At 49.0% G+C, this 27,750-nt stretch overlaps 1 protein-coding gene across 5 annotated transcripts in view; it reads right to left on the bottom strand.

Moving 5' to 3' along the window:
* Positions 1 to 27,750, bottom strand: part of LOC104828685 (USP6 N-terminal-like protein) — a 73,950-nt gene that overhangs the window by 6,707 nt on the left and 39,493 nt on the right. For 2 of the 5 annotated variants that reach the window (XM_010562549.1, XM_010562548.1), the window contains 10 exons: positions 24,512 to 24,585; positions 23,921 to 24,006; positions 23,095 to 23,134; positions 22,288 to 22,368; positions 14,227 to 14,334; positions 9,927 to 10,036; positions 8,924 to 8,972; positions 7,333 to 7,453; positions 6,291 to 6,385; positions 4,538 to 4,603 (listed from right to left, as the gene is read on the bottom strand). In XM_010562549.1, coding sequence (XP_010560851.1) covers positions 4,538 to 4,603; positions 6,291 to 6,385; positions 7,333 to 7,453; positions 8,924 to 8,972; positions 9,927 to 10,036; positions 14,227 to 14,334; positions 22,288 to 22,368; positions 23,095 to 23,134; positions 23,921 to 24,006; positions 24,512 to 24,577 — 822 coding nt within the window. In that variant the 5' untranslated portion in view covers positions 24,578 to 24,585. Of the gene's footprint in view, positions 1 to 4,537; positions 4,604 to 6,290; positions 6,386 to 7,332; positions 7,454 to 8,923; positions 8,973 to 9,926; positions 10,037 to 14,226; positions 14,335 to 22,287; positions 22,369 to 22,953; positions 23,055 to 23,094; positions 23,135 to 23,920; positions 24,007 to 24,511; positions 24,586 to 26,840; positions 26,893 to 27,750 lie in introns of those variants that run through there. The other 3 variants (XM_010562551.1, XM_010562552.1, XM_010562553.1) reach the window with 3 other exon arrangements.

Here is a 27,750-nt window from a genome sequence, read left to right as displayed (position 1 = left end):
GTGAGGCCCTGCAGGAGGAAGAGACTTCCTCCGAAGCCTGAGGTGCCCTTGCAGAACTGCTTCACTGCTCTGCAGACAGGAGAGGAAAGACCCGTCACATCAGGAGATGCTGGAGCTGAGTAAGGCAGATGGATGTGCTCCCCATATAACACCCAGCGCAACTATGAAAAAGCAACGATAGTAGTGATAGTAGTAGTAGGTCACTCTTCTGAGAGGTACGGAGGCACCCATTTGCCGACCTGACGCACTCTCTAGAGGCGTGTTGTGTACCGGGGGCTCGTGTCAGGGATGTCACTGAGAGACTACCAAGCCTTGTACGGTCCACCGACTATTATCCGCTGCTGCTGTTCCACATGGGCACCAGTGATACAGCCAGCAGCGGTCTGAGGAGTATCAAGAAGGATTACAGAGCCCTGGGAGCAGCGGTAAGGGACTCTGGAGCACAGGTAGTTTTTTCATCAATCCTCCCAGTCAAAGGGAAGGGGTTTGAAAGGGCCAGTCAAACCTGGTGAACCAACAAATGGTTACAGGAGTGGTGCCACAGCCAGGGGTTCGGCTACTTGGACCACGGGACTCACTTTGAGAAACCTGGTCTACTGGGGGCTGATGGGGTCCATCTGTCAGAGAAGGGAAAGAGCATCTTTCTTCGGTCATAGGCTTGCGACGCTGGTGAAGAGGGCTTTAAACTACAGTTGCCAGGGGAAGGGAACCTCAATCCATCCCACTCCCACCAGTTTGATGCCAGTGGCAGCAACAGATGCCCAGAGCCTGGAGGGGGATCACAGGTCAGCAGGAGAGCACCTGAAGAGCAGCACAAAGAAATTCCAGCTGGTAAGTCAGCTTCATTGGGGGCCCAACGTAACTGCCTCTATGCAAACGCATGTAGCATGGGGAATAAACAAGAGGAGTTAGAGACATGTGCACACCTGCAGGGCTATGATCTTACTGGCATCATGGAGACGTGGTGGGATGGCTCCTATGACTGGAGTGTTGGAATAGAAGGACAGGCAGGGGAGATGAGGAGGGGGGGTCACCCTCTATGTCAATGACCAGCAGGAGTGCATGGAGCTCTGCCTGGGGATGGATGAGGAGCTGACGGAGAGCTTATGGGTCAGGATTAAAGGGAGGCCAGGGACAGGTGACATAGTGGGGGTCTGCTACAGGCCACCCCACAAGGAAGACCGAGCAGATGAGGCCCACTATAGGAGGACAGGAGCAGCCTCACATTCACAAGCCCTCGTCCTCATGGCAGACTTCAACGACCCTGATACCTGTTGGAGGGACAAGACAGCACAGCACAAGCAATCCAGGAGGTTCCCAGAATGCGTTGATGACAACATCCTTCTCCAAGTAATGGAGGAGCCAACGAGGAGAGGTGCTGTGCTGGACCTTGTTTTCACCAGCAAGGAGGGGCTGGTGGGTAATGTGAAGCTCAAGGGCAGCCTTGGCTGCAGCAACCATGAAATGGTGGAATTCAAGATCCTTAGGGCAGCCAGAAGGGTGCACACCAAGCTCTCTACCCTGGACTTCAGGAGAGCAGACTTTGGCCTCTTCTGGGATCTGCTTGAAAGAGTACCATAGGATACAGCCCTGGAGGGAAGAGGGGCCCAAGAAAGCTGGATAATACTCAAGGATCAGCTCCTCCAAGCTCAGGAACAATGCATCCCAACAAAGAGGAAGTCAGGCAAAAACACCAGGAGGCCTGCGTGGATGAACAAGGAGCTCCTGGACAAACTCAAACACAATAAGGAAGCCTACAGAGGGTGGAAGCAAGGAGAGGTAGCCTGGGAGGAATACAGAGAAATTGTCCGAGCAGCCAGGGATCAGGTTAGGAAAGCTGAAGCCCTGATAGAATTAAATCTGGCCAGGGATATCAAGGGCAACAAGAAAAGCTTCCATAGGTACATTGGTGATAAAAGGAAAACTAGGGAAAATGCAGGCCCTGTCCAGAAGGGAACGAGAGACCTGGTTACCTGGGACATGGAGAAGGCTGAGGTACTCAACAACTTTTTTTGCCTCAGCTTTCACTGGCAAGTGCTCCAGCCACACTGCCCAAAGAGGGACTGGGAGAATGAAGAACCACCCACTGTAGGAGAAGATCAGGTTCAAGACCATCTAAGGAGCCTGAAGGTGCACAAGTCCATGGGACCTGATGAGATGCATCCGCAGGTCCTGAGGGAGCTGGCAGATGAAGTGACTAAGCCACTATCCATCATATTTGAGAAGTTGTGGCAGTATGGGGAAGTTCCCACTGACTGGAAAAAGGGAAACAACCCCCATTTTTAAAAAGAGAAAAGAGGGGAAAGAAAGAGGGAAAAGAGGAAGACCAGGGGAACTACAGGCCCGTCAGTCTCACCTCTGTGCCCAGCAAGATCATGGAGCAGATCCTCCTGGAAACTATGCTAGGGCACATGGAAAATAAGGAGGTGATTGGTGACAGCCAGCAAGGCTTCACTAAGGGCAAATCATGCCTGACAAATTTAGTGGCCTCCTACCATAGGGTAAGAGCGTTGGTGGATAAGGGAAGAACAATGGATGTCATCTACCTGGACTTGTGCAAAGCATTTGACACTGTCCTGCATTACATCCTTGTCTCTAAATTGGAGACATGAATTTGACAGATGGACTGCTCGGTGGATAAGCAATTGGCTGGATGGTCGCACTCAAAGAGTTGCGGTCAAGGGCTTGATGTCCAAGTGGAGAGCAGTGATGAGTGGTGTTCCTCAGGGGTCGGTATTGGGACCGGCACCGTTTAACATCTTTGTCAGTGACACGGACAGTGGAACTGAGTGCACCCTCAGCAAGTTTGCCAACAACACCAAGCTGTGTGATGTGGTCGACACGCTGGAGGGAAGGGATGCCATCCAGAGGGACCTTGACAGGCTTGAGTGGTGGGGCCATGCAAACCTCATGAGGTTCAACAAGGCCAAGTGCAAGGTCCTGCACATGGGTTGGGGCAATCCCAAACATGGATACAGGCTGGGTGACAAGTAGGTTGAGAGCAGCCCTGAGGAGAATTACTTGGGGGTGTTGGTTGATGAGAAGCTCAACATGAGCCGGCAATGTGTGCTTGCAGCCCAGAAAGCCAACCGTATGCTGGGCTGCATCAAAAGAAGCATGGCCAGCAGGTCGAGGGAGGTGATCCTCCCCCTCTACTCTGCTCTGGTGAGGCCCCACCTGCAGAACTGCATCCAGCTCTGGGGCCCTCAGCACAGGAAAGACATGGACCTGCTGCAGCGGGTCCAGAGGAGGGCCACGAAGATGATCAGGGGGCTGGAGCACCTCTCCTGTTAAGACAGGCTGAGAGAGTTGGGGTTGTTCAGCCTGGAGAAGAGAAGGCTCCAGGGAGACTTTACAGCAGCCTTCCAGTACCTAAAGGGGGCCTACAGGAAAGATGGCAAGGGACTATATCAGGGAGTGTAGTGATAGGACAAGGGATAATGGTTTTAAACTGAAAGAGGGTAGATTTAAATTAGATATTAGGAAAAAAAATCTTCACTGTGAGGGTGGTGAAGCACTGGAACAGGTTGCCCAGAGAGGTTGTGGATGCCCCATCCCTGGCAGTGTTCAAGGCCAGGCTGGATGGGGCTTTGAACAACCTGGTCTGGTGGAAGGTGTCCCTGCCCATGGCAGGGGGCTTGGAACTAGATGATCTTTAAGGTGCTTTCCAACCCAAACCATTCTATGATTCTATGATCTCCCAGCAAAGATTTGAGGCATCTCACCAACACAGAAATTAATACTAGTCCTACAGTGACATTTAAGTTCAAATTTAGGATGCTGCGCTTACTCTCCCGAGTTTAGCATGACTGGCCATTGCAGCTCTTTTACCATGTCACTGCAGTTAACGGGATTTTGCGTTTTATACAGCTTTTAGTGACAGACTGCAAAGCAGTGAGCTCCCTCTCAAGGGGAAGAGGTCATCCACTGTTTTGTAGGAGACGGGGCAGCAGAAAATTGAGACTGCGGACACAGAGGTGTCCTAAACATCAGCAAGTCTGGATCTTGCATTCAAGTGTGCAAGCACAATGCTGCCCCTAAAAATAAAGCAGTTGTGGCTCGGGACAGGCAAATTAGCTCTGGACAAATCAGGGTAATTTTCTCACGCTTTCACGTGTCTCCAGTGCCCAGCCTGCTCCTTTGCCTGCAGCTGCTGCAGTGCTATTTGTTGAGGTTTGTGCCTCCAGCTCTTCTCCCTACGTTGTTTCCAGAGCCAAAGTGAGGTTAATGCCTTTGCAGCAGTGCCAGTGGGCAAGAAGAAGATCTCTCCTGACTTTGAAGCTTATACTGCTGCTGCCAAGCCATCTCCCAGTGACCATTTGTGATGAGGCAGTGGGAATTGGCTTGTCGTCAGTGACACACAGTTATTTTTAGCTTCTCCCTTATTAATTTTTTTGCCTTATGAGAGTGTGCATAACATCCCACCTTATAAAATATTAACACCTTCTTCAAATTATGATACTTTTTTCAAAAAAACAGGTGGATTAACCGTGCATGCAAGTGGCAGAGCAGCAAACAGCCTGCAGAGCGTCCTCACCCGGTCAATGAAGCATTGCAGGAACCACTTGGTCGTGTAAATCCCTGTAGTCATCTGCTCTTTGTCCTAGGAGGAGACAGCAAAGAAAGGTGTTTCACCAGGATGGCTGCTGGAGGTTCAAGCAACTCGTAGGGCTTTTGGGGAGGGTGGTTGGTTGGTTGGTTGGTTTATTAATGCTGGGGTCTGGGTGCAGGATCTGGCTGTGGTTTGTCTCCCAACAAAGCCCCTGCTTTAAATACCAACGTTGAAGCACTGCTTTGGCCCTTTGCCCAACACATTCATCAAACCTGATCCTCAACGTGGCCAGACTTCAGCCACAACTTTGGAGAGGGATTTCTAGGACAAGCTTTTCTGGTCGGATATCTACTCCAGGGATTTACAAAAACCTTCCAGGAACCCAATCCACGCACTCCTTGCAGACTACCATTTTTGTTTCCATAGCAATTCTCATGCAAGTCTCTCAGAGCACCACAAAAATGATTAACCCCAAGTATCCGCACAGGTAAATCCAGAGCTGCACAGTCAAGCCAGCTTTGCTAGCACTACCTCACTTGCACGGCATGGCTGCTGCAGAAGCAGAACGGCGTGACAGGCTAAGGAAAACTCTTAAAAACCTCACAAACGTCACCCCAGTCTATCACTTTTCTATCCCTGTCTGGCACCTGGTGCAACACTCACACACAGCTTTGCTTTTTCGGGCATGGCTGATAGCCTGGCATAGCTGGTACTGGGATGCACAGTGCCTTAAGTCGGCATGACCGCTGCTGCAAAGCCAGCAAAGCAGCGGAGATGGGAAGAGAAAGAAGCCCGTGGGATTAATGGCCGGCTCCGGTCTTTGCTTTTGGCTGGTGCTGAGCACCTGCAAGCCTGGAGAGCCTTTGGGAGCCAGGAAGCACGATCAGCTTTCAGAGTTATTCCCATTCTTCCCACCCAGGTTTCCCCCCCTCCCCATGGCTATAATTAAGTGAAAACCTGTCCTGGCTCTGTTTCACTTTTATGGCCAGGGCTGGCTCATTTGCAGCATGAAGCAAGAGCTGTTGCAGATGATGGCAATATAAGCAGCTTTTCCTGGAGCCGGGCCACTGAGCCCCTTAGGAGCATAAGAAACATTCAGGAGTCTGGCCACTGAATACCAACTGTCTACAACAAATGCAAGGGGGGAAAAGGGGAAAAAAAAAGGAAGCAGGTGTTGCAAAATAGTCGCCTAGACATTAGACTGCAGTTGATGTGTCCTGCAGATGCTCCTCCAGCCACAAAATGTCCTTGTACCATCTGCTAGAGAGAAAAACAACTGGATGTGCCCAAGCAACCAAACACACAGCAAATCTTACACGCCTCCTGTCTTTAAACAACAGCAAAGCCGTTAAATGCAAGCAGTTGGGGCTAATAATTATTGAATTAAGACTCCAGATAGTCCAGCATCACCCTTTGGGCTTTGCAGCTGGTGTAAGAACACAGCCCAGCCTCACTGCTGTATGCAACAGCTCCTTCTACTGCAGGCTCCCTGAGCCTTCCTGTCTGGTTTTAGATTTTAGCAGTCCCTACACTAATGATGACCAGCAAGCAAATGTTAACCATACGCCCCAGCAAGATTCAGGCACCCATTTAATAAACACTTGCCTGTTTGCAGCTGAGGCAGCCCTACACAGTTAGAAATACGTTCAGTTGTGCATCTATTTGGCAGAATATTACATTAATTGCTTTAGCATTAAAACATGATACTAGTATGGAGAGACTGATAGCAAAGAGATACCATGTGCTTCTTCAGTTTGGGAAACAGTTTGCTTAAAATCTGCTCGTGGTGAGCTTGAAATCTCTGCAGCTTCGGGAACCCAGGAATGAAAAAACCTTCATGAGAAAAGATGAGAGAAATAAAAAGTAATCAGAAAAGCTCTGCAGCAGTAACGGAGGCAGCCTCATTTTCTAGAAACTCATCCCCTGCATTGCCTGTTGAAGTCAGCTGGACCACAGCACACCCAGCTACCTCCCTCAGCATCCCTCCCAGAGCCCATCCTTCACCCTGTCTGCATGGGCGACAGCACCCTCAGCACCAACCCCAGCTGGTCCTTCTCAGCCCGGCCCCGCAGAGCAGACCCACTCACCTCCCCACCGCCTGCCCGCCTGAGACTTGGCTTGGCCAAGACCTCTCTGAACACACCTTGGTGCTTACCAAGGTTCAGAGAAAAGCTGAAGATGTTTGAACACCACAACCTTGTGCAGCGCCCCGTAATCTAACAGGACATGCATATAAGACTGTCTGGAGTTATCATGCCATGATGCTTAGCCCTCTGCTCATGAAATAACCCTCTGTGCATAGATTACTGTTAACCACAAGTAAGACAGAAGGATCTTTAATGTGTTTGAAGTAAAATAATCCAGCACATTTGGTGGAATTACATCTCCACAAAAAACACAAGGGCATGTAGCTCATGGCATGCTAAAAACAGAGCATTACATGATGCTCTTGGATGTACTTCTGTGAGACTGTTTAAAAACTCATAACCTTGAGTTAATTGATTGCTGAGGGCAAGGCACTCCAGAGGGAAGATAGCACCTCTGTGGAAGTGTTAATTACTGAGCACTAAAGCTCAGTGCCGATAAACCACATTTTTCTCTGATGAGCTTGTCTGCCTCCAAGAGTGAAGTTCAGCTCTGTAGTCAGGTTGCATCGGCACATAATTAAGCCTTACCCACTTTAAACAAGTACCTGAGGAGAAACAAGGCTCTACTGACCAACCTAAACAGCCTTCCCTCCCATCACAAGAGCCCCCATCTGCATCCCACCCCAGCCTTACCATGCATGGCGTGCCGCTGGTTGGTCAGCAGCTGTGCCAGTGCCCAAAATGCATCCTCTTCGTTTAAGTACATCAGGAGGATGGCTGCGATCTGGCTCATCCCTTGGCAGTAGCTCACCTCCTGCAAGACCCAAGAAGGGCACACGTGCTGCCATGCCGTCAGACCCCACCATGATGCTAAAGCTGCAGAAGCAGGTCAGGCTGCCTCTGCCTCCCTCTCCTCTTTCAAGGTTTGCCCCATTTCAAGGTCTTTATCCTTTATGCCCAAATTCACAGCACCCATATGTCTACAGCATCTACCATGTCACTGACTCACAGAGTGGTCTGGGTTGGAAGGGACCTTTGAAGATCATCTTGTTCCACCCCTCCTGCCATGGGCAGGGACACCTTCCACTAAACCAGGTTGCTCAAAGCCCCATCTAACCTGGCCTTGGACACTGCCAGGGATGGGGCATCCCCAACCTCTCTGGGCAACCTGTTCCCATGCATCACCACCCTCACTGTAAAAAATGTCTTCCTCATGTCCAATCTAAACCTACCCTCTTTCAGTTTAAAACTGTTGCCCCTTGTCCTGTCACTACAGGCCCTGGCAAAAAGTCTTTCCATCTTTCTTATAAACCCCCTTTATATATGGAGAGGCCACAATAAGATCTCCCCGGAGCCTTCTCTTCTCCAGGCTGAACAACCCCAACTCTCAGCCTTTCTTCATGGGAGAGGTGTTCCAGCCCTCTGATCATTTTCATGGCCTCCTCTGGACCCGCTTAAGCAGGTCCTCCAGCGGGAGGTGAGGGGCTTGCAGGCAATGCCCACCACGAGCCCTGCTCAAGCCTGGAGGGTGAGGGACAGAAACCCCAATACAAGAGGTGCCTGCAGCTACTTCAAGGAACGGGATGACAAACAGCATGTGGCTATGATGCTGTTTTGGATTCCTTCACCCACATGAGCACTGAAGTAATTAAAGAACAAATAAATCTGGTAAAGCATTTATCTGGTATGAGGGAAGACAGGGTCTTTGTTTCCTTGACTCCCTCCCTGAGCATCTTCTGTGCCTTCTGGGGTAATTGTCCCCTCCTGGAGATGGAGGCAGTAGGTTCAGCTGCTAATTTAGGCTTACTCTGCCTGTGCCCTTCAGCTAAAAATGACTGGTTCGCTGTAATAAATCAGTGTTTTCAACAAGGATGCCATTCAGTGTATGACAAAGTCAGAAACATGATGGGCCTTCAGCCAGGAGGCTAGTCTTGTTGGAAAGCCAAAGGGCAATCCCTTGTTCTTTGCTGACACTTGCCCAAACTGCATCTGCCAGATGTCATTTACCAGGTGACAAAATGAACAAGGGTATGAAACAACTGTGCAAAGACTTGTGCTGCCTGCAAGTCTTGCAGCTGTCTGTACAAACAAGTATTAGGACTTAAAATTGGAATTACCACTGGCTAAATGTGGGGCTGTGTATATATATATACACACACACACACACAAATCTACATGTATACACATATATAGATACATATAAAGCTTTTTAAAAATCTTTTTATATATATATACACATAAAGCACAATGCTATTCACTTTAACTGGACTAACTTACTACTTACGGTGTTATAAACCGAGTATGCTGATAGGACATGGAAGAGTGCCTGTTGCCTGGGGAGAAAGAAGGATATTAAAACACCTGAGCACGAGGTCTCCAGCTTCGTATGCACACCAACGCGTACGCACGGAGAGCAAAGGCTCTGAAAACACCCAGACAACTGGTACTTAAGCATTTTGCAAGAGCAGGGCTTACAGAACCAGAAAGCACCTTGATGGACGTGCAATGGGACCTCCTCCTTCAGGGGGGAGTCACCAGTGGCCCCACGGAGCAGGGCTGAACCAGCCTGCTCCTTCAGCACGTCTTCTGGAGAGACAAGCATGTACCTACACATGCTCTGTTCAACACACCTGCTCTTCGGGTTTGGAGTGGTGGTGGGTTTTTAATAGACTTGCAACCACCCAGGTGTCCAGTGTTATACATCCTGGGGAAAGCACTGCCACCATTTTATGAGTAGGTTCCTTTCTCCCTTCCCTCCTTGCTAAAGGAGTCATCACCATACAGATACGCAGTGCAGGCTTCCTTGCAGACTTTACGTTTGTGTAGGGCAGCCAGGTGTGACTCATCCAAGTGACAAAGCCACTTTGTCAAACCTCTCTGACCCCATCTGTTGTGGAGGCCATGTCCACACCATCCCAGGAGCTCCCAACAGACACACCCCATCATCCCACCCATCCCAAACCAAGCCCTCTACAACTGCAACCCTAGCACTTTGGGGGACAAGGCACCGCAACAGGCTGATGCTTGGCTCAAGAACTGGGGCTGAACGTGGTCCAGTGTGGACCTCTCCGAAGAGAGAATCAGCAGCCCAACATCTGTGGGTTGTACCATGCACTGATGGTTTGTGGAGCAGGCAGAGGTGGCTTTAGTCTCCTGTGAGCTGCTCTGAGCCAGGGGGGTGGTGGCCAGTCCAAGCCAGTGGGCTGCTGGCCACCCCATCCAGCTCATCCCACACACACCCACCGGCACCGATGCCTGTACAGCTGCGCAAAGCCTCCCGTACTCACTTCACTCCGTAGCGATCCCGAAACATGATGTGGTTTCGGAAGGTGCGGTTAACATCCAAATCTATCTGCTTGATTTCTGATGAAAAGCTCTTTGCTTGTTCTTTCATTTGCTGGAAGGGAGAGGGGCAGAGAAGAGGAAGGAGTCAGACACCATCTCAGCCCACTCCTCCCTCCACACAGCGAGATGGCATGCTTCCTACCACAGGAGTGGCAGGTCATGAGCTGCACAGAGCTATCGCAGAATGACTCAGGGACACTGCCATCTTGCAGCGAGCAACTATCTGCAGCCTGCAGGTGAATCCCAGGCCCCTCGGTTGTGCTGCTGGCCCAGGGAGAAGGGGATGACCCCATGCTCATACACTATGGCAGCGGCAGCTGCCAACCCAGCCTTTGCCCACCTTCCGATGCAGATACCCAGTTTTCAGAATCTAGAACTTTTACAATTAAATTCCACTCTGATTTCTTTGTGGTACCCAGTCTGGCTGTCATACAGCATCGAGACCTCTGCTGGCATTTAAGGAATGACACACTCCTATAACCAACACACGGATGTACACACCAAGTCCCTGAGTGCTTCAGAGGCTCAGTCATAATCAAGTTCAAACTGTAACAAGATGGACTCTATGAAGTGATCGCCAACTACTACTTCTCCTGCAGAAGAGAATCATCTTAGGTTTAAGGAGTTTCCACTAGAAAAGCAATTCTGGGGTATTCCCTTGGATTGGTGCAAATTTTAAGGAACTGGTAGAGTCCAGAACAGAAGCTAAATTCAAAGCCGAGAATCCCCATGTTCCCCCCATGCTGGCTAATCATTTAAAGCAGCATCACACAGATAAAGGACTGAGGCCCACTGCAAAAAAAGGAAATTCAAACCAAAGCTAAGCCCACCTCAACCAACTGTGCCCTCAGAGTCCCAAGCTGAAGATGCTCCATGGACGAATCCCACAGCAGTCCCATTCAGAACCCACTACTCAGCCCTGTGCATGCAGACAAGGACCATTATGCTATAGCCAAGCACCTCATCTCACAGCCTTTATATATTGCTGGTGATCATGCCCTCCTTCTTTAATATCTCCAGGATTAATTGCATTAATAAAATATATTTTGTGGCTGTCTTCAGGCAGCCTGAGATCCACCAGCAGGTTAGGGGCAGCAGACATGAGCAGCAAGCCCAGCTTGCCTGGAGCCCAGGGTCAGGACCCCTCCTTGCTCACATAAGAGACAGAAAATAGCACATCTGCACAGATACTTAATCATCTGCTCCAGCAGCTGCCTTCTTATGAATGCTTCTCAGCCTGATACAAGGTGCCTCCAGGCTGCTGTTGACCTCTCAAGGTGGCCACATCAGCTCTGGGGAACACCAAAAGGTCATTAACAGCATCCAGATGTGTCCAGCACAGCCAGCGCTGAGGGCAGTCACAGCATCTCAGGAATATTAACTCCAACCTTGAAAGCAGCTGTATGGAGGAGCAACAGCGCAGGGGCTATTTTGAATTATTGCCTGCACAAGACAAGGGAGGGTAAAAGTGATAATGGAATGAAGATCTGATGAACAACATCATTTCCCTGCTGTAAATACTGTGCTTTCTGCATCCTACAGCTCCTTGCCCTCTATAAAGCAGACAAACTACCTGAAACAAGATGACTATTCATATGCACCAGGTCACTTCAGTTCAAATTTCCCTGCTAAAGGCCCTCTTGTTTTCCTGGCAACACAGAAATCTCCCCAAAACTGTAAAAACTCCTGCTTTGGGTTTTTTTTTAAATCACTGCACCTGAATAGCAGGTAGGTTGCACAGCACTTTGTCACCTCCATGCACATATGGAGGCTTTATTAATTCTGCAGATAGTAAACAAGAAGCCCAGGATGGGTTGTTCTCCTTGTTTCCCTCGTTTAAGTCACCTGGGGGGGTCCACAGATGCTCTCCCGAGCTCATGAGCGCCGTGAGCCCTGCAAGCCAGCAGCAGAGCAGAGGCTGGGAAGCTGGAGGTCCCATCCCAGAGACCTTTTACAAAGCAGCAGTAAAAGCCAGGATGCCTCTGTTCTGCCCCACGGCCAGCACATTTCTCCTGCCGCCTTCTCAGCTCTCCTCAAGGCCCCCTGGTTGTGGCTATAAAACCTCAGGGAGGCAGAGCATCACAACCACATTGAAACCAAGTGTGGCCTCTGGCCTCCTGCAGCATCGGCCTTGAGCTGCCACGGCCTTGAGGAAGACTTGGAGACTTGCACAGAGAGGACTTGGACAACAGTTGGGATAAGATAAAGCACTGTGGAAGCAACTAGACCAGGCTTTTTAATCGCATCCCTCCGGAGGTAACACGGACATGGGGAGCAAGGTATCCCATGTGGCTGGAAAAGTAGCTCCTCCGCCAGCCCAAGCGCAGGGGGGGGCAACACCTCTACAGAGGGAGCAGTGGGTATAAAAAAAGATAAAATCACCTGGCATGTGCCAGGTGGCACGCTCAAAACTCAAGGCACATGCAAAAGCCAGGCTTTTGTGCCACGGTTCATGCCCCAAGGAGAAATGGGGTGGCCTTGGGACCAGCCCCTCCAGGACACAGGGCTGGGGCTGAGGCTTAGTCCCTTCTTGAAAGCAAAACCCCTCATCCAAGACCTGCACTGAGCCTCTTCTGGAGGAAACTAGGGGAGAGCTAATTACTAGCGGCAGGTGGCACCAAAAAAGAGGTAGATTAAGATGAGCTTGTAGGGGGGTTGCATCCAGCAAAGCCTATTAGCCCTGAAGCTCCTGTTTATTGCAGACCCCGCTGGAGTACAGATAAACTCCTTGTGACTTTCATTTGTTTGGATTGCTTCCCTGCCTGTGCAACACAGCTTCAAGGGAGGGGGGACGATAAGAATTTGCGTGCTGGGAGAGCTTTGTTATCTCTGCTTATTGCCATGAGCCCAGCCCGCCTTCCCGAAGCCCCTGCACGTGACTCCATCCCAGCGGCATCTCGCTATTAACATCTACGCTTTACTAACTATAATGAGCGTTAGCATCATCCTGCTTAATAGGCAGGGATTTTTAGAAACACCGCTGGAAGCAACACTCGACCTCCTGCCTCTGAAACATAACTGTCTCCACAACACCCTGATCCTCTCTTGGGTATGTGATGGAAACTAGATCATAACACAAGTTTGGAAAAGAAGTTAATTATCAACCAAGGGCTTCCACATGCTACATATGGAAAGAGGCAGTGTAAAGGAGCCGAGATACCTGAAATAAAAAATAACAAAATACAGCAAGCCCAGTCACTTGGGTTCTTGCAAAACATGAAACAGAAATTGCTTATTTTATACCAAGGAATCTAAGCCTGCAGCATGCAGTGCTCTCGTAGGAAGCAACACAAGGCAGACTTTTCTCCTATCTGCAGAGAAGATGAGTGTTTTTAATAGAAAAATGATTTTTATTTGATTTTTAACAGAAACTTTCAAGACAGTTATAAAAAGATTGAAGATGGAAGATAAAAGAAGCCACTTTAATCCAAGCTCTTCCAACACTGCCAGTCAACTTCCAGCTGCACATCTAAGTGTAAGCCAGGACCCTGTGCTCAGAAATCCCCCCCCCAAGCTTGCAAGACCTGCCCTCACCTCACCCTTAATTTGGTTTCTCGACTAATGACCTGGTTTAAAGCTGGTTTAAGGCTTCTGACCTTGCTGTGCATTTCAAAATGCCCCGAGTGAAATTTTCAAGCACATGGAGAGGTTTGGGGTACTCCCATCCAGCACCTACCCGCTTCAGGGTATTCGTGGCTACTCCGCATCACTCCAGGGAGTTCAGGGAACTGCGAGCAGTACCTTTGCTACGCTTCCCCCTCCTCTTCCCTGCATCTTTGCCCTAAGGATGCAGTAACACTGACAGCATCTTTGCTTGCACCTTCCAGCAGAATAAATGGAAGCAGCATATCAGGGAAAGCAGCTGGAGAACATACTAAAAGGGCCCAGCCTAATATACACACATGGATAAAGAATCTACACCCTTTGCATTTTCAGCCCTCGCTAATTTTAAGCCCTTCCTTCTCAGAGGTCGCAGCAGTTCACAAACAGATTGGGTCTCACCACCAGTGCATGTTGTAGGGTGCTCAGCACGCTGCTACCCTGCAAGGGAGGATGCCAGGGCTGGGTGCCCACCCCTGCCCCTTAAAGCATCCCCGTAGGGTCCCCCATTTCCCTCCTGCCCATGTTGGTGGAGATGGAGACACCTGCATCCGCCACGGGTCCGACCAGCTGGTGAAGCCCCACCAAAACCAGCCTCCCCATCACCTTGCTCCCATTGTCTTTGCCAGGAAGAGCCTGTACCTCATATTTTCCTTCATTCTCCTTCTTCATCTTCTCGACATCCAGCAGAAGCGACCAGACCTGGCCTCGCACCTGAAGTGGGATCCCTTTGTACACTCGCCGGCACATCTGTGGGGAGGGAAACACATTGAAGGTTAGTGGGTCCTGCTGGTGGCAGAACAGATTTGCTCCATGGTTTGCTGCTGTGGACCACCAGCCACCTGAGCGGACACACCAACCGATCACTTCCTCTGCCTGTGCTGGCGCAGTGAGGGCATCTCCAATCTGATGGATGAGCTGAGCACCTGCATCCATCAAAGACACCTACTCAGTCAAAATCAAGCCACATCTCACGCTTTGAACCTTACTGGAAGAGCTGGACGGGTACCTTTATACATGGAGACATCTCAGGTGCTTCACAGCGGTCCCATTCCATGCACACCAGCCTGCCCATGGACTCCTCTCCAAGGACCAGACATAGCACCCTTGGCTTGGAAGCCTTTGATCTAACCTGGCATGGCTGTTCTCACCTGGATCCTCAGGGACTGGGAGGAAAATACATTTCCCCTTGGAGAGGAGAGCCCTTACCATGAGAGCCACAGGCACGTATCCACAGCAACTCTTGCAGCTTGACAAGTAGCAAAGGAGGCTGTGGGCTACACCAAGGGCTCTCCCCTGAACATGCAGGGTACTCCTCAAGCAAGGAGGGGGATTGCGGACAAATGTGCATGTGTCCCTGCCTCCACGTGTTCACTTCATCTCACAGATGCCTCTTCCCTTTTTCTTGACATACAGCCCTCTCTCTCTCTCTAAAGAGACCATTAAATTTCAATGGAAAACAGAAAAAAGAGCTTTTGTTCCATCCCTGACTTCTTCCATTAAAAGAAAAAGCTTCAGAAAAAAAGAAAAAAAGCCTCATTTCTGAATGTTTTCCACCCTTTCATTCACCCTACCCATGAAACTCCTTGCAGATGCACTACAAAGCCAACTGTGGCACTCCCCCAGGTTCCTGAGGACCCTGGGGTATGCTGAAGGACCTGCTGCACGTGCCCAAGCTCCAGCCACGGAGGGGATTTACGTTGTGACATGGTGATCCCTCGGGACTGGGCAATTCCTTGGGAGGGGACAGAGGTGCTGGATTCCCAGTCATGGGAATGAGCTTAGGGCTGAGCAGGGCAGTGCCCAACCAGGCAACCAACTGAAGCTACTGGCATTGCCTGGTACAAATGCATTCACTGCCTTCAAAATCCGTCTTCTTTTTCCATAGGGCGTTCTGCTTCCCGCAATTCACAGGGAAGCATCAAGATCCTAGCAGAAGGTTTCCTGGACATGGTCCTACCAAATTGCCTTTGCATCTCTTACACCAAGCTGAACATCTGCTCCTGTTACTTTTCCTTTCTGACCCATCTTGTGTCATCAGCTTTTTCACTTCTAGCTTGACTTTTTAATGCCAGCCTATGCACAAGGTTATAAAGACCATAACCATGGCACTGCACTGTCAACCCGCCTGGGCTCGCAGCCTCTGAGAGCACAGACCCGTGCTCTTGTTTCGTTACCATCTGCATGGCAGCACTGCACCTACTGAGTGCAAAACACAGTCACAACGGCTCTTGTCCCAAAGAGCTAACATGAGACGAGACAGGAGGTGGGGTTCAAGTAGACAGGCTAGGGGACAGCAAAGAAATAACACCACTATCCCAGTCAAAATTAGTGTATAAAATAGCTATGTAATAAATGCCAAGACCACCATGTAGTACTAAGAGAGCTAGACGTGTGTTAGAACACTTTTTCATGCCATTATGGTAAATATTTCAGTATTTCTGCGGACACAGAAAGTATCAGTGTAATGTATCCTGATCCTGTAAGTAGAATGGACATTAAACATTTAAAATCCAGTTCTCAGTACTTGCCAAATGCTTGCTCTGCCCCAGGTGTTGCCTAGCACCAGCTTTGAAGGTCTAATGCATAGCCAGGACCATACCCTACAGAAATCCTTTGCAAGATCCTGTCCTCCCCTCTGTACGCACCAAATAAGAGCTGCCCCCTATAAAGCATCTCACCACCAAGATGTGACCACAGAAGCCACCATTCTATTCAACACATTCCACATTTTAAGCTGGACATCACTAATTCACCATCTGCACACCCAGGGGAGCCACTCCACTCGTCCAAGCTCACCTGAGGAGGTGTTTCTGGAGGGCAGCAAACCTTTGTGCCGTGCGGACAGCTTCAGGCCCACGGCTGAAAGACCAAGGAGACGAACAAGAGATTCCCATTCCCTAAGAGTCACTAAATCAAGACGAAAGAAGTACAATGCCTCGTGAGACACAAAGCAATGGGGTTAGATGAACCACATCCCCACAGTGGTACTGGTAAGGTGCCTACGAAAGCCTGGCTCCCACAAGCGCTTGTGACTTCACGAAGCAAAAGCTGAGATAGGATCAAGAAACTGGAGGATGTACCAATTCAGATAAAATCACCAATTCAGAAAAAATTATTTATATCTAATGGATTAGGAGAGAATGACTGACAGCTGCCAAGGTAGAAGATGATGCTGAGCTCTGTGGGAAGAAAGTGATTTTGTTTTGAATTCCCAGAGCTGGTATTGTTGTCCTTTAATGAATGCAACCCTCACTGGCATATAGTTAATGTCTCTAATGATTTTCTCTGCATGAGAGTGTGACAGAACAGGGGAGTTACAAAACACACTGAGATGGAACTGAACTGAAATGTCTCCCTGTTATTTATCCAAGGGCTTTCCTCCTCCCACCGCCTCCAGATGTGAAAGTGATAAAACCTCAGAGCTGTGAGTCACACGGAGTTAAAATGAGCAATTTTCCTTCATTGTGAAACTTGAAGGAAAACAGGGAAGTTACCATTAAAAGCAGCATTTATGCTGGGAAGACAGCAGGTGATGGCAACTCCTGCTCCATGTGAGAAGAAAAAAGCAACCCTCAAGGTCACCATCTTCTGTCTCTTATAAACCGCTCAGACCTTACTGATGGGAAGAGAGCACCTACACCATGCCCCATGCAGACTGACTGACAGACCAATGCAGGGCAGGAAGAATGGACATCATCCCGTTTCACAAATGGAGATGCTGGTGGTCGAAGGAATGGCTCAAGATGCTGTGTAGAAAGGCTGTGTCAGAGCCAAGGACTGAACCCATGGTGTTTAAAAACTTGCTCTGGGTTTTGCCATAGGATCATCTTCCCTCTTGAGACTTTAACATACAAGGCTTGTGGCACAGAGGCCATCGTCACCCCATCCCCATCTCTCCCCTCCCCATGTAGTTTGTTTCCAGTAGGTGGGATGGGGAAGACTATAAAAGTACAGACCTGAGCTCCATCTTCCTGCATCAGAGATCTCCTCTGAAAAGTACCCAACCAAGTGCTCCAGGCATTTAATTAGAGGGGTGGAGTCACTGCCTTAAAACACACGACATCTTTTTGCAGTAGTTAAGACACTGAAGTTCAAAAGGGTTTGGGAGGGGTGGGTTGGCTTTTTAAAGCAGAATATACATATTTCAGCTCACTTTCACATTTTGGAGCCTGTCACTGTTAGCTTCTCAGCCATGTGCATGGTCCACCAGGAAGAGACTGCGGAAGTAATGCCCAAGTTTTGGGTATGCATGGCAATTTCAGTGTCAAGCCTCTCCGTATACCCACCATACATCTACAAAACCCTGAAGTGCGGAGCAGCCCCCCTTCCTCAGTTCCTTTAGGCCTCAAAGACTGATCCTTCTGGAGAGGAAGGGCTCCTTCACTTCCTCCACCAGTGATGCACCAGGGGAGCTGAACTGTGAAAATCTTCACCTGGAGTGGTGGGTGAAGCCTCCACCACCACCACCATGACCACCACCACCCTACAGAAGAGGACTTGTTTTTTGCACCATGTAGCCGCCTGATTGATGAGATGGCCATGCAAGACATCTGACAGCCTGGACTTGGTTGTGCATGGTTTTGTTTTTGAATAGATAATGGTTGCTCCCAACTCAGCTGTTGTCCCTGCAGCTGGAGCCTTGGCTATGCCGGATGGAGTGCCAGCAGGTCTGCAGGAGCTTCAGCAGCAAAGCAGGAGCAAATTTAAATCCTAAAGACAATGTGTTGGGGGAGGGGGCGACATTTACATTTATTACCAGGGCTGCTTTTGGGGGAGAGGAAAATGCTATCTGCCTTTCCAAAATGGCAAAAAAACAGCAACAGAAGTCACCCTGCAGCTCCCAGGCACAACCCTCTTTCTTTCCTGTGGCATTTGCGGGCAGACCTGACTTCAGCCGACCCTGCCACGACAAACATCTGCTCGCTCTCCCCAGCGTTAGCAGATTATTCGCTCTTGGGGGTCTGTGTCAGTCCATACAGATCCCTGATTCATCCTAAACCGCTTTGCTGGCATGTACTGGATTAAACACCCTGCACTCCCATGACCTTAGCAGAGACAAGGCTACCCCTGTGCACAAAGACAGGCTTTGCCTAAAAAACAGACAACTCTGGTGAAAGACATCCCTCTCTAAAGGTCCCATCCCACATGGCCAGCAGCAAGAAGCAGCTTGCAAATGATGCAGGGGTCGTATCCTCTTCCTAAGACTGATACTTCTGGCTGAAATCCACTTATTTCAGGGCTACGATAAATAAATTATCCCACTATTGGAGCACATGCAGCACAGCCTCTTTTTTCTCTGCAAAACTCTGCTGCCTTAACTGTGTAGATTCTTACATGGCACCAACCATTTCCTAACCTTCCCAAGCAGAGGCAGGCTGGGATTTAAACATGGGTTTAAAACAGCAGTGAAGAGGACACAGACCACCTGAGCCTCCCTGTGCTGAATCCTGAATTACACAATTTAGCACTTCTTGGCAGGTTTGTGTACCTGAACTCTGCAGAGCAGTGTGGTCCTTGCATGGAGTCCTTTATTTTTGTACCCTTTTGGCTGTGGAAGTACAGCCAGGACAAGGCACCACTGCATCAGCCTAACCCCATCCATGCGAGGAATTGTGCTGGTGTCACTTTTTGTTGATGTTGCTACTGAAATTAAACCAGATTGCTAAGAAGTGCATCTAGAACAGAGATGGAGACAGATCTGATGCAGTGATGAGCACAAGGAACCCCAGGGCATCACTTCAAATTGAGATAATCCTATTTGTTGCTCATCCTGAAAGAAGGTTATGCCAGGAATGATTTTAGGCATAGCTGGGCCATCCTGAGCTAAGGACTGTAAAAAGCCCTCCTCTTTAGGGTTTTTTCCAGCCTTTTTTCCTATAATCTGTGACAGCCACAACAGCCAGACTGCAACCAGCAGCACACAGGGTTGCAAACTGGCAGCAGGTGGGGGAACAGAGAGCAAAACCTGCTGCTCTCTGTGGATGGCTCATGGCAGGGGTCTGAAAAAGCTGCTTTCTTGCCCACTGACAAGTGGTTGCTTTGGGGCCAGTGCCCTGGATGGGTACACAACCTCCCTCCTCCTGCTGACGTTTCACAACCCAGAAGCTGGGACAACAACCTACGCCCCAATCAGGTACTAAGATGCTGCAAAACACAACAGCCTGCTTGATAAGCCAAGAGTCCCTCTTCAAGCACTTGATGTGGTCAGCCGTCTGCCAGCTCCGTCACATGAACTGGGATTCATAAGGTTGGCCCTGAAGTCCAGAAAGTCCCAGCCTGGAAAATAAGACAGGTTTCTACATCACTCCAGCAGCGCCAAAGTCAGGGCAGCTTCCCTGTGAAACTGCCTGGGGTTCCTGCAACAAGATCCTTTTTCCCTCTTATGAAGTGCAGTCTATCAAAATGAACATCAAAGGGAAGGCTTCTGTCTTCAGCATGAGGTTTTTTTCAAAGCTTACATCCTAGTCTTTATTAAAATAACACAGAGCTGCTGTCTTGTGACACTCAGGCTTCCATCACATCAGCGAAGTGGCGAAAACAAACCTGAAGGAAACGTGCAATGCAGATGTGACAGCCCGAGTGCTCAGAGAGGGAACAAAACCAACCCACTCTGCTTTAGAAAGATCAGATCAAGGGCTTGTCACATTTACTTTAGCTAGAAAAAAAACCCATAGCCACCTGAACAGCATGACTGTGACCCAGCAAAAGGCCCCTGAAATGCTATGTCTGAGCTGCACCGACCTGTGGCAGCAGGAATCTCCGAGCAGCTTCCATGCTCCTGACACAAGAGCATGGGGGTGCACATCCAGGTGAAGGATACAACCTAATTTTATTATTTTTTTTAAAGCACTTTTTTTGTGCCTGTCAGGATCTTTGCACTTAACGCTGCATGGCTTCTCTGATGCACGGACCTTCCTGCCTGCACTTGCACTGGCACAAGGCAGCAGGGTGTTAGGCTGGACGGGACTGAAACCAAAGCTCCTTTCTGCTGCCCGGGGTCACCAGACTCCTCCTTCCCTGCCTGGGGCCAAGCATTGCTTCTCCATTTGCTGGGAGGGGGGGGGTGGCCATTTTCAGTCCCCCAGCACGGGGACAATGCCACGTCTGTGCCCAAGAGTCATCAACCATTTACGGGCTGTTATAAATAACATCATTTATTCCATTACAAGAGCTCTGTGATTTTCTGACCCAAAGACCCTCAAAACCCGCTTGCCAGTCTAGCCCCTTGCCATCTAGCAGACCTGAGCGACATCAGCTGCAGCATGCTTAACACACCCGCTAATTATCGGGGTAAATCCAAAAGACAGATGGGGATCACTACCACTCCACACATCCCTCACCCCGGATCCTGTCTGTCACCACTGGCTGACCCAGGGAAGCCAAGGCATACTAAAAACACTCATCATTACCCATCCCAAACAGCCCCCAGGACCTGAAGGGATTCCCTGCACTCTGCTGGAATTTGGTGTTTTACCCACAAGGCCACTAACCAATTAGTGCTAACTTCTAATTGGAAAAACCAAAGCCATGGGAGAGCATCCGTTTTTGCCCATGGAGCAGCACTGATAAACAAAATAATTAGAACCACCCTGAAGTGAACAGAACAATTATAAAACCCCAAGTCCATCTCCATCCCATCCCTGCTGTAACGAAGGTAAGATTTTGCTGGGTTTTTTTAAAAAAGGATGAGACTACAACTAGTCTTTGGCTGGGTGAACCTGACATCACTCTGGATGGCCGGGCGAGGGAGATGCTCTGCTTGATGCCCACCCTGCAGCTATGCCGATATCCTCCGCACAACCTTTCAACCGAGCTCAAGTTTCTCCCAAGGATTCTCAGAAGGAGCTAGAAGCAACACAGCCAAACACCCTGCTCCTCCAGCCAAACAAGGAGGCTGCAGAGGCTGTGGCAACGAGGTGACACTGGGCTTCAGCCCTCTCCTGTGCAGAGTGCTGTAAGCAGAGCAGCTCAGGCGTAATACTCCTCTCCTTACCCAGCAAGGGTCCTGTCATTAGGTTCAAGGGTTTTTCGTTTCAAGAGGTTTGTAACAGGAACATATTACAAATATTATTTATTAAAACCAACTCAATTTTGCAGTGGCGTTTGGTGCAGAGCTTATTTTGAACACCAAAGCCAACACACAAGGCTATTGTCTCCATCCTTGATTTCCACAGATGGGTGCGCACAATCTAACACCTTGGGGGCTTCTCAGAGGCACAGCTAGGACCAAAACACAAAATCTAGGTGGTGTCCTAGACAAATAGTTCTCCCTCCACGGAAAATTATGAGGAACATCAGCTGGACCATTATCAGTCACATCTCCCACGCCATTCCCAGGTGGTGGAGACATAGAAGCGACCTGCAGCATGCAACGCCCCCTGCTCTCAGGGCAGGGACCCAGCTGGGCACATGAACATCTCTGCTGTGTTCCTGCTTGCACAGGGAAGCAGAAGTGCAAACACGCCAGCAGCATTTAGGAAACAATTTTTAAAATTATGCTAGTCAGAACAGGATTTTTCCCTTGACTGGTAACCCAGCAACTTCAAGGAAAGATTTAAAGTATTAAAGACTAACAGGTAGAATTAGGCAGTATTTTCCAGTGATCTCTGGTTTCTCTATGAACTTTTCAAAAGCCTGACACATTAGAAGGATGCACCATTCCCATCCCTCCAGACACGTGCTCTTTCATTTCCTCCTTACCTTGTCACTGTTTCTGTATTTGCCCCATTTCTTCAGCATCTTTAGCCACTTGTCCACACGTTCGATTTCCTGCTGTTTTTGCTGGTGCAAGGGGGAAGAAGACAAGACAAATTTAAGAAAAAAGCCCCACGAGATACATTCTGAAGACACAGAACTTCATCCTCTTTAGGTTTAAACTTCTACGCAAAGACCTTGCATTGCGGGTGGGAATAATCCACAGGTGCTTGCAAGAACTGGTGATTTCAACTCGTGGTAATTAAAGCAGCATTGGTAAAAACGAAGACACACAGCCTTAACATAGAGAAAGCATTTCCAAGATGAGTATTCCTTGACAACAAAAATCTTTGCAGGTTCAGCTAGCCTCAAATCGCATCATCGTATCAGATTGGCAGAAACGAGATGCTATTTAGTCCCAGTTAGCAGGATCCTAACAGAGGACATGCTCCCAGCTCAGGGGAGATGATGGTTACCTGCAACCTCTACCACATTCCGCCACACGAGCAAACCCATTTTCAAGCCACAGCTGCTGAACACTGTGCCAAAGCAGAGAGGAAAAAGCCCAGAATTGCTTTAAAAGGTGCGATTTCAGTGCAGCGTGGAGGATGGGAGATGCCTGACCCAGCAAAATAAAGGCTCCAACAGCTGAGCATCGTGCAGCACTCCCACCTCTGTGTGAACAGCAGTGACCAGTGCACCCTGGTTGCCTGCTTCGCTCTCGCTTGCACATCCGTTTCCTCAAAAACCATCCCCTCCCAGCCAGGGCGATAAGGATCCGATACCCACAATGACAGAGCTGGCAGCTCTCACCTTCTCCTCCAAGGCGGTGCGGGTCGGCAGCTCCTGCTCACTGGAAAAGCAAGGGGGTCACCGGTTACTCTATGGGCAAGAAAGGGTGTGGAGGAGTGTGGCCCGCTGCAGCTCAGCGACTGCCTCAGGCACCTGAGGAGATATGGCCTGGGGGCTTCGTGACTTTCCTACAGCTGTCCCTGAGGAGGAAGAGGCACAAGAAGCACCAGCCAAAACCCCACCACCCTATGGGAGCTGCTGGGGGATAATCAAGCACTGGACATCGCTGGAAATCCTGGTCATAAAGCTCCCCTTCAATAAGCACATGATCAGCAATTAAAAGGGTGGGGGTGGGTGGGATGGATTTCTGGACAGCCATTGCTTCAACCCCCCCCCCGCACACAAAAGACCTACTACTATAACTTTTTGTTCGGCATCTCACTTAGGATGGGGATTTCCTAAAGGAACAGAGAACTCGGGTATCTTGTCTCACCTCTTCCTACACCTCCCTGAACCATCAGGGGCAACCACAAGAGCTTCTCCCTCTGCGACACACCGCAGGCCTCCACGGAGGCAGGGGAGCACCAGCCTGCACCTTCAGACGCCAAGCTTGTGACGGGAAACCATTCCTAAGCCTTGCCTTGCAGCAGATTCAAAGCATCAGTGTTTGAACACGTGTGGTTGAGGGAGGAGGCACATCTAGTCTTTCCTCCTGCATTTGGGATTGATCAAGCCAAGGCATGGAGCGGCTTATAGGGAAGATGCTGGGTCTGCCACGCTTGGTGCAGATGGATGGTCTGCACAGACGTGCGGGTCAGAGAGGACAGGAGAGGGCAGGAGGACTTACTGCAGGAATCCAAACCGGTCTGTAACCTTATACAGCGTGAAATCGGCATCTTCCCACGGGTCAATCTGAGCTCCTTCCTGCCTGCCCTGAAAGCAGAAAGGACACCCGTGAGCAGGCCCCAGCATTGGGAATGCCCAAGTGCCCGCATCCCTCCCTCCCCACATGCTAGAAGGCCAAAACCTGCTCTAAAGAGACAAATACAATGCAGGCAAGAGAAAAATGCACAAGTTCAGCCTATCCAGTATCCCCGGTGTGCCTCTGCTACAGGCTGGGAACGGCTGTCCATCAGAGAAACCAGTGCTGTCAGGCATAAGCCACTGTGGTGTTAAGGGAGCACTGAAGCACTAGAAGCCCAGGACTTTTTGGTATCTGTGCTTAGCGTACATGGGATCTGCGAGAAACTCTGGGGACGTGATGAGAGGGGATGTGCAGGCAGAAGCAGGCAGGGAGAGCTGGCATGAAGCCTGATGGCATGAGGGTTCCTGGGGTGATGCCTGCAGGGAGGCAAAAGTCCTTATTTGAAGCATTCCTGGTCGATTGAATAGCTTCAGCCCCAGCCAGCATGTCGGGCAAAAACATCAAGGTTGGTACCTTCTCATACTTGGCAACGATCTCTGCTTTTTCCTGGGCTATTAAAGACTCTATATCTTTCTTCATGTCAGAAGCTGTAAAGCAAGAAAAAAAAAAAAGAAAGGGGGAGGGAAGGGGGGAGGAGATAAGTAAATGTGTACACAGTATGGGAAATACTTTAGGAAAGTGCTAATAGAAAAAACCTTTGCTGACAACTTTAGCTTCCAGCCATATCCCATAGCTAAAATCAGGCTGAGGTTGAAAAGCCCCTGCACAAAGCGTGCATGGAGCTTGCCTGCATGCAGCAGGACTACCAGTTCCCCTGTCCCCTGCATAGGGACACAAAGGAATTTGAGCAAGGGGGAGTCTCGTCTGCTGGAAGACAAGATGCCGTGCCTTTGTTCTTAGGCACAGACATGCCTGTATGAAAGACACTGTGCTTTTAAATCAAGACACACAAACCAGCCACAGAGCTCCTGCACTGCACAGGTCACGTGCCAGCTGGGCGATGCACAGCATAGCATGTGTGGATGACAGCAAACCACCACGCTCTTGCCCTCAGCTATGGATGTGAAGCCATGAGATGCTCTGAAGGGGCATCCAAAGGCAGATTTAACATCAAAGGAGAAACTAAAAGGAGAAGTTTTTGTCTGCTGAAGTGTGCAGGCAACAGGTAAATTTGCCTCTAGATGATTACCTTCTATACACAGCCCCAGAAGAAAAACAACACAGCAGCAAGATGACCGCAGAGTTCCCATCTACTCTGAGATGGATCAGTCTTGGTCTAAACAAGACCTGGTCTAGCTCCCTGAGGTCTGTGCCTACTGCTCTGCTTTGTCATATACACATACGTATGAGCAAGATAATTTCCCACGTCAAACGCAACTTGAGTGTTGTCTTGTACCAGCCCAAAGGAGCATCCTCCCTGTCAAGCCATAACTAGTTCCTGGTATCTTCCCCTTGCTCCCCTTCCCCAGTGCTTAGGTGCCTTTTATTTTTTTTTTTTTTTAAAGCTTTTAAAAATAGTTTTAAGTTTTTCCCACACTTCTGCTATGAATTATAAACCCTACTCAGTGCAGACAGGATAAGCACTGGGAAGTCATGCTGTGTTTATCACCTACATGGCTCCATCCTTCAGAGTCCTGCTGACTTGCCCCAGGTCCCAGACAGATACTATGCATTTCAAGAACAGCAAGGTAAAATAATTTTAGTCCACAGTTGCAAGTGGCTTAGTGTTTGGAAAAGTTTTTGAACACTTAAGAGTATAAAGCCTCTTAGAATAGCTTGTTATAGGGGCAGACTGCATTTTGCCTGCTCTAAGGAGATTTTGCCTATTTTATCTGCTGTAAAAAGATTCAGCAGGGTTGGGAAAAAACTGCTAAGAGCCACCACAGCCTTAAAACATTTTCTCCACTGTCACATTACGAATGATCCAGTGATTTACCCAGAACATCTGAAAGCTAAACAACTTCAATAATACAGTCCAGAGGTTTCTTGTAGGGCTTGAAAGGAGCTCCCTGGACCATCTGGGATCCCCCTAGCAGAACAGACTTGAAAGCCTCCCACAAGAAATTACAAAATTTTGAAAAGACTTTTGAAAATAAAAAAGAGCAGGTTGACCGCTGCTCAGGATGACATGTCGCGTCTAAAGCTGGAAAGCAAATCCTGCATTGCTGTGCTCTAGTCCTTTCCCAAAGTGCTGGTGACCACCTCCTTGCAGAGAAGAGGAGCATTGCTACCCACTGATAAAACACTGTGCAACAGCTGCTCAAGAACAAGTTTACTCCAAGCTGCCGTTGCAGTCTATAATGGACACCAGGGGCCATCCTGACCTCCCTTCAGGAGGAACCTGAAGGGTTCTCGTTGGACATGCTACCCCAGCTTCTGGCTGAAGCTGCATCTCGGCAGCAGTGCTTGGCACTGGATGAGCCTGAGCAGCCAACGGCGTTGCACTTGGAATGATCTGAAGAATGTGATTTTTCCTTGAGGGATAAAAATATGAGCAATAAAAAAAAACAACTGGGGGAGATATGATGAGCAAAAGCAGCAGTGCTCTCCAAGGCTCAGCTCACTTCTCTGCACCTTCGGACATCCGTAAGCAATTATTTGTCTCATCTTACCAACTCCTTAATGCAACCTGCTCGCTGCCACTGTGTCTTTCAGGCACAGATGGAGACAGCTGGGAGATCCATCTTTCCCTAACTGTTCATTTTGAAAGCAGCCATTGCTCCCAGTTGCCAGCAGTGTGATAGAAATATTAAACCACACGCAATAATCAGGGCTACCAGGGCAGCTCTTTCACGAGATGTTATCAGCCCACAGCACAGGCATTTCACTGCTTTACACTCACCTATGCAGACACCTGAAAAAAAGGAAACTCTTCAAACTCATGGCAGGAACGGGTGTACCTTTCCCTGTTATTGACTCCACAATCAAAACACAAGGATAGAAATATGAAAGTTTATTTTGTTCTCTTATTTTTCCAAGCTGCAGCTCTTACTTCAAATGTTCCCATGAATTTTGCTCAATACATGTTAATCACAGCTTCGTTTTTCAAAGTAGCAAGGTCTGAGTAACTGTCTTACGGTGTCATCTAATATATCTGCATCTTCTTCTTCTCACATCTTTCTTCCATGAAGTTTAACTCAGGGAAATTCACTCCCCCACTTCTGACATTGTTTTTTGGTTGTTATGGGGCCAAAGAATTCAAATGAGGTCCTTAATGTGCTGCTAAAAATACAAATATTCTGCAGGCTGGAGGGAAAAAATAAACTTTATGTCAAAATAAATGGGCAATTTTTCAAGCCATTTACAAAGTGGAAGTTATTCTGAACGTCTCTGACCACACTCTGTAATAAAATAACCAAAGGAAGAGCGGCTCGGTAACATGGGAGGGTTTACACAGCAGAAAACAGCAGCAAGACCACATGTATTTTGGCATCTGCCTCTGTAAAAGCCTCTCTGCAGCCAGAAAGGCCAGACTGGTGCAAAGGAGCCAGTTTTGCATCTCATGCCTGGAATGTGCACATTTGTTTTCTCTTTCTACTAGAACAGCGCAAAAGTCCAAATTTAGGAAAAAACTTGAAAGCAGAGAAAATGGTTGATGGCAGTGGGAGGGAGGGAGGGAGAAGGCAAGTGGCTGCACTGGCCTCGGCGTCTGACCACAATACTGCAGCTTTTTGGCGTACAAAGGCGATGCTGTGCTTGACTAGGTGATTTTCAAAGTACTCTGGAGAGGGAACAGAATACAGCTTAGCTCT

Source organism: Haliaeetus leucocephalus, unplaced genomic scaffold (genome assembly GCF_000737465.1).
Source record: "Haliaeetus leucocephalus isolate CR32 unplaced genomic scaffold, Haliaeetus_leucocephalus-4.0 Scaffold161, whole genome shotgun sequence".
Classification (NCBI taxonomy): domain Eukaryota; kingdom Metazoa; phylum Chordata; class Aves; order Accipitriformes; family Accipitridae; genus Haliaeetus; species Haliaeetus leucocephalus.
The sequence above is the reverse complement of the archived record's forward strand: the minus strand, read 5'-3'. Positions and strand labels throughout refer to the sequence as shown.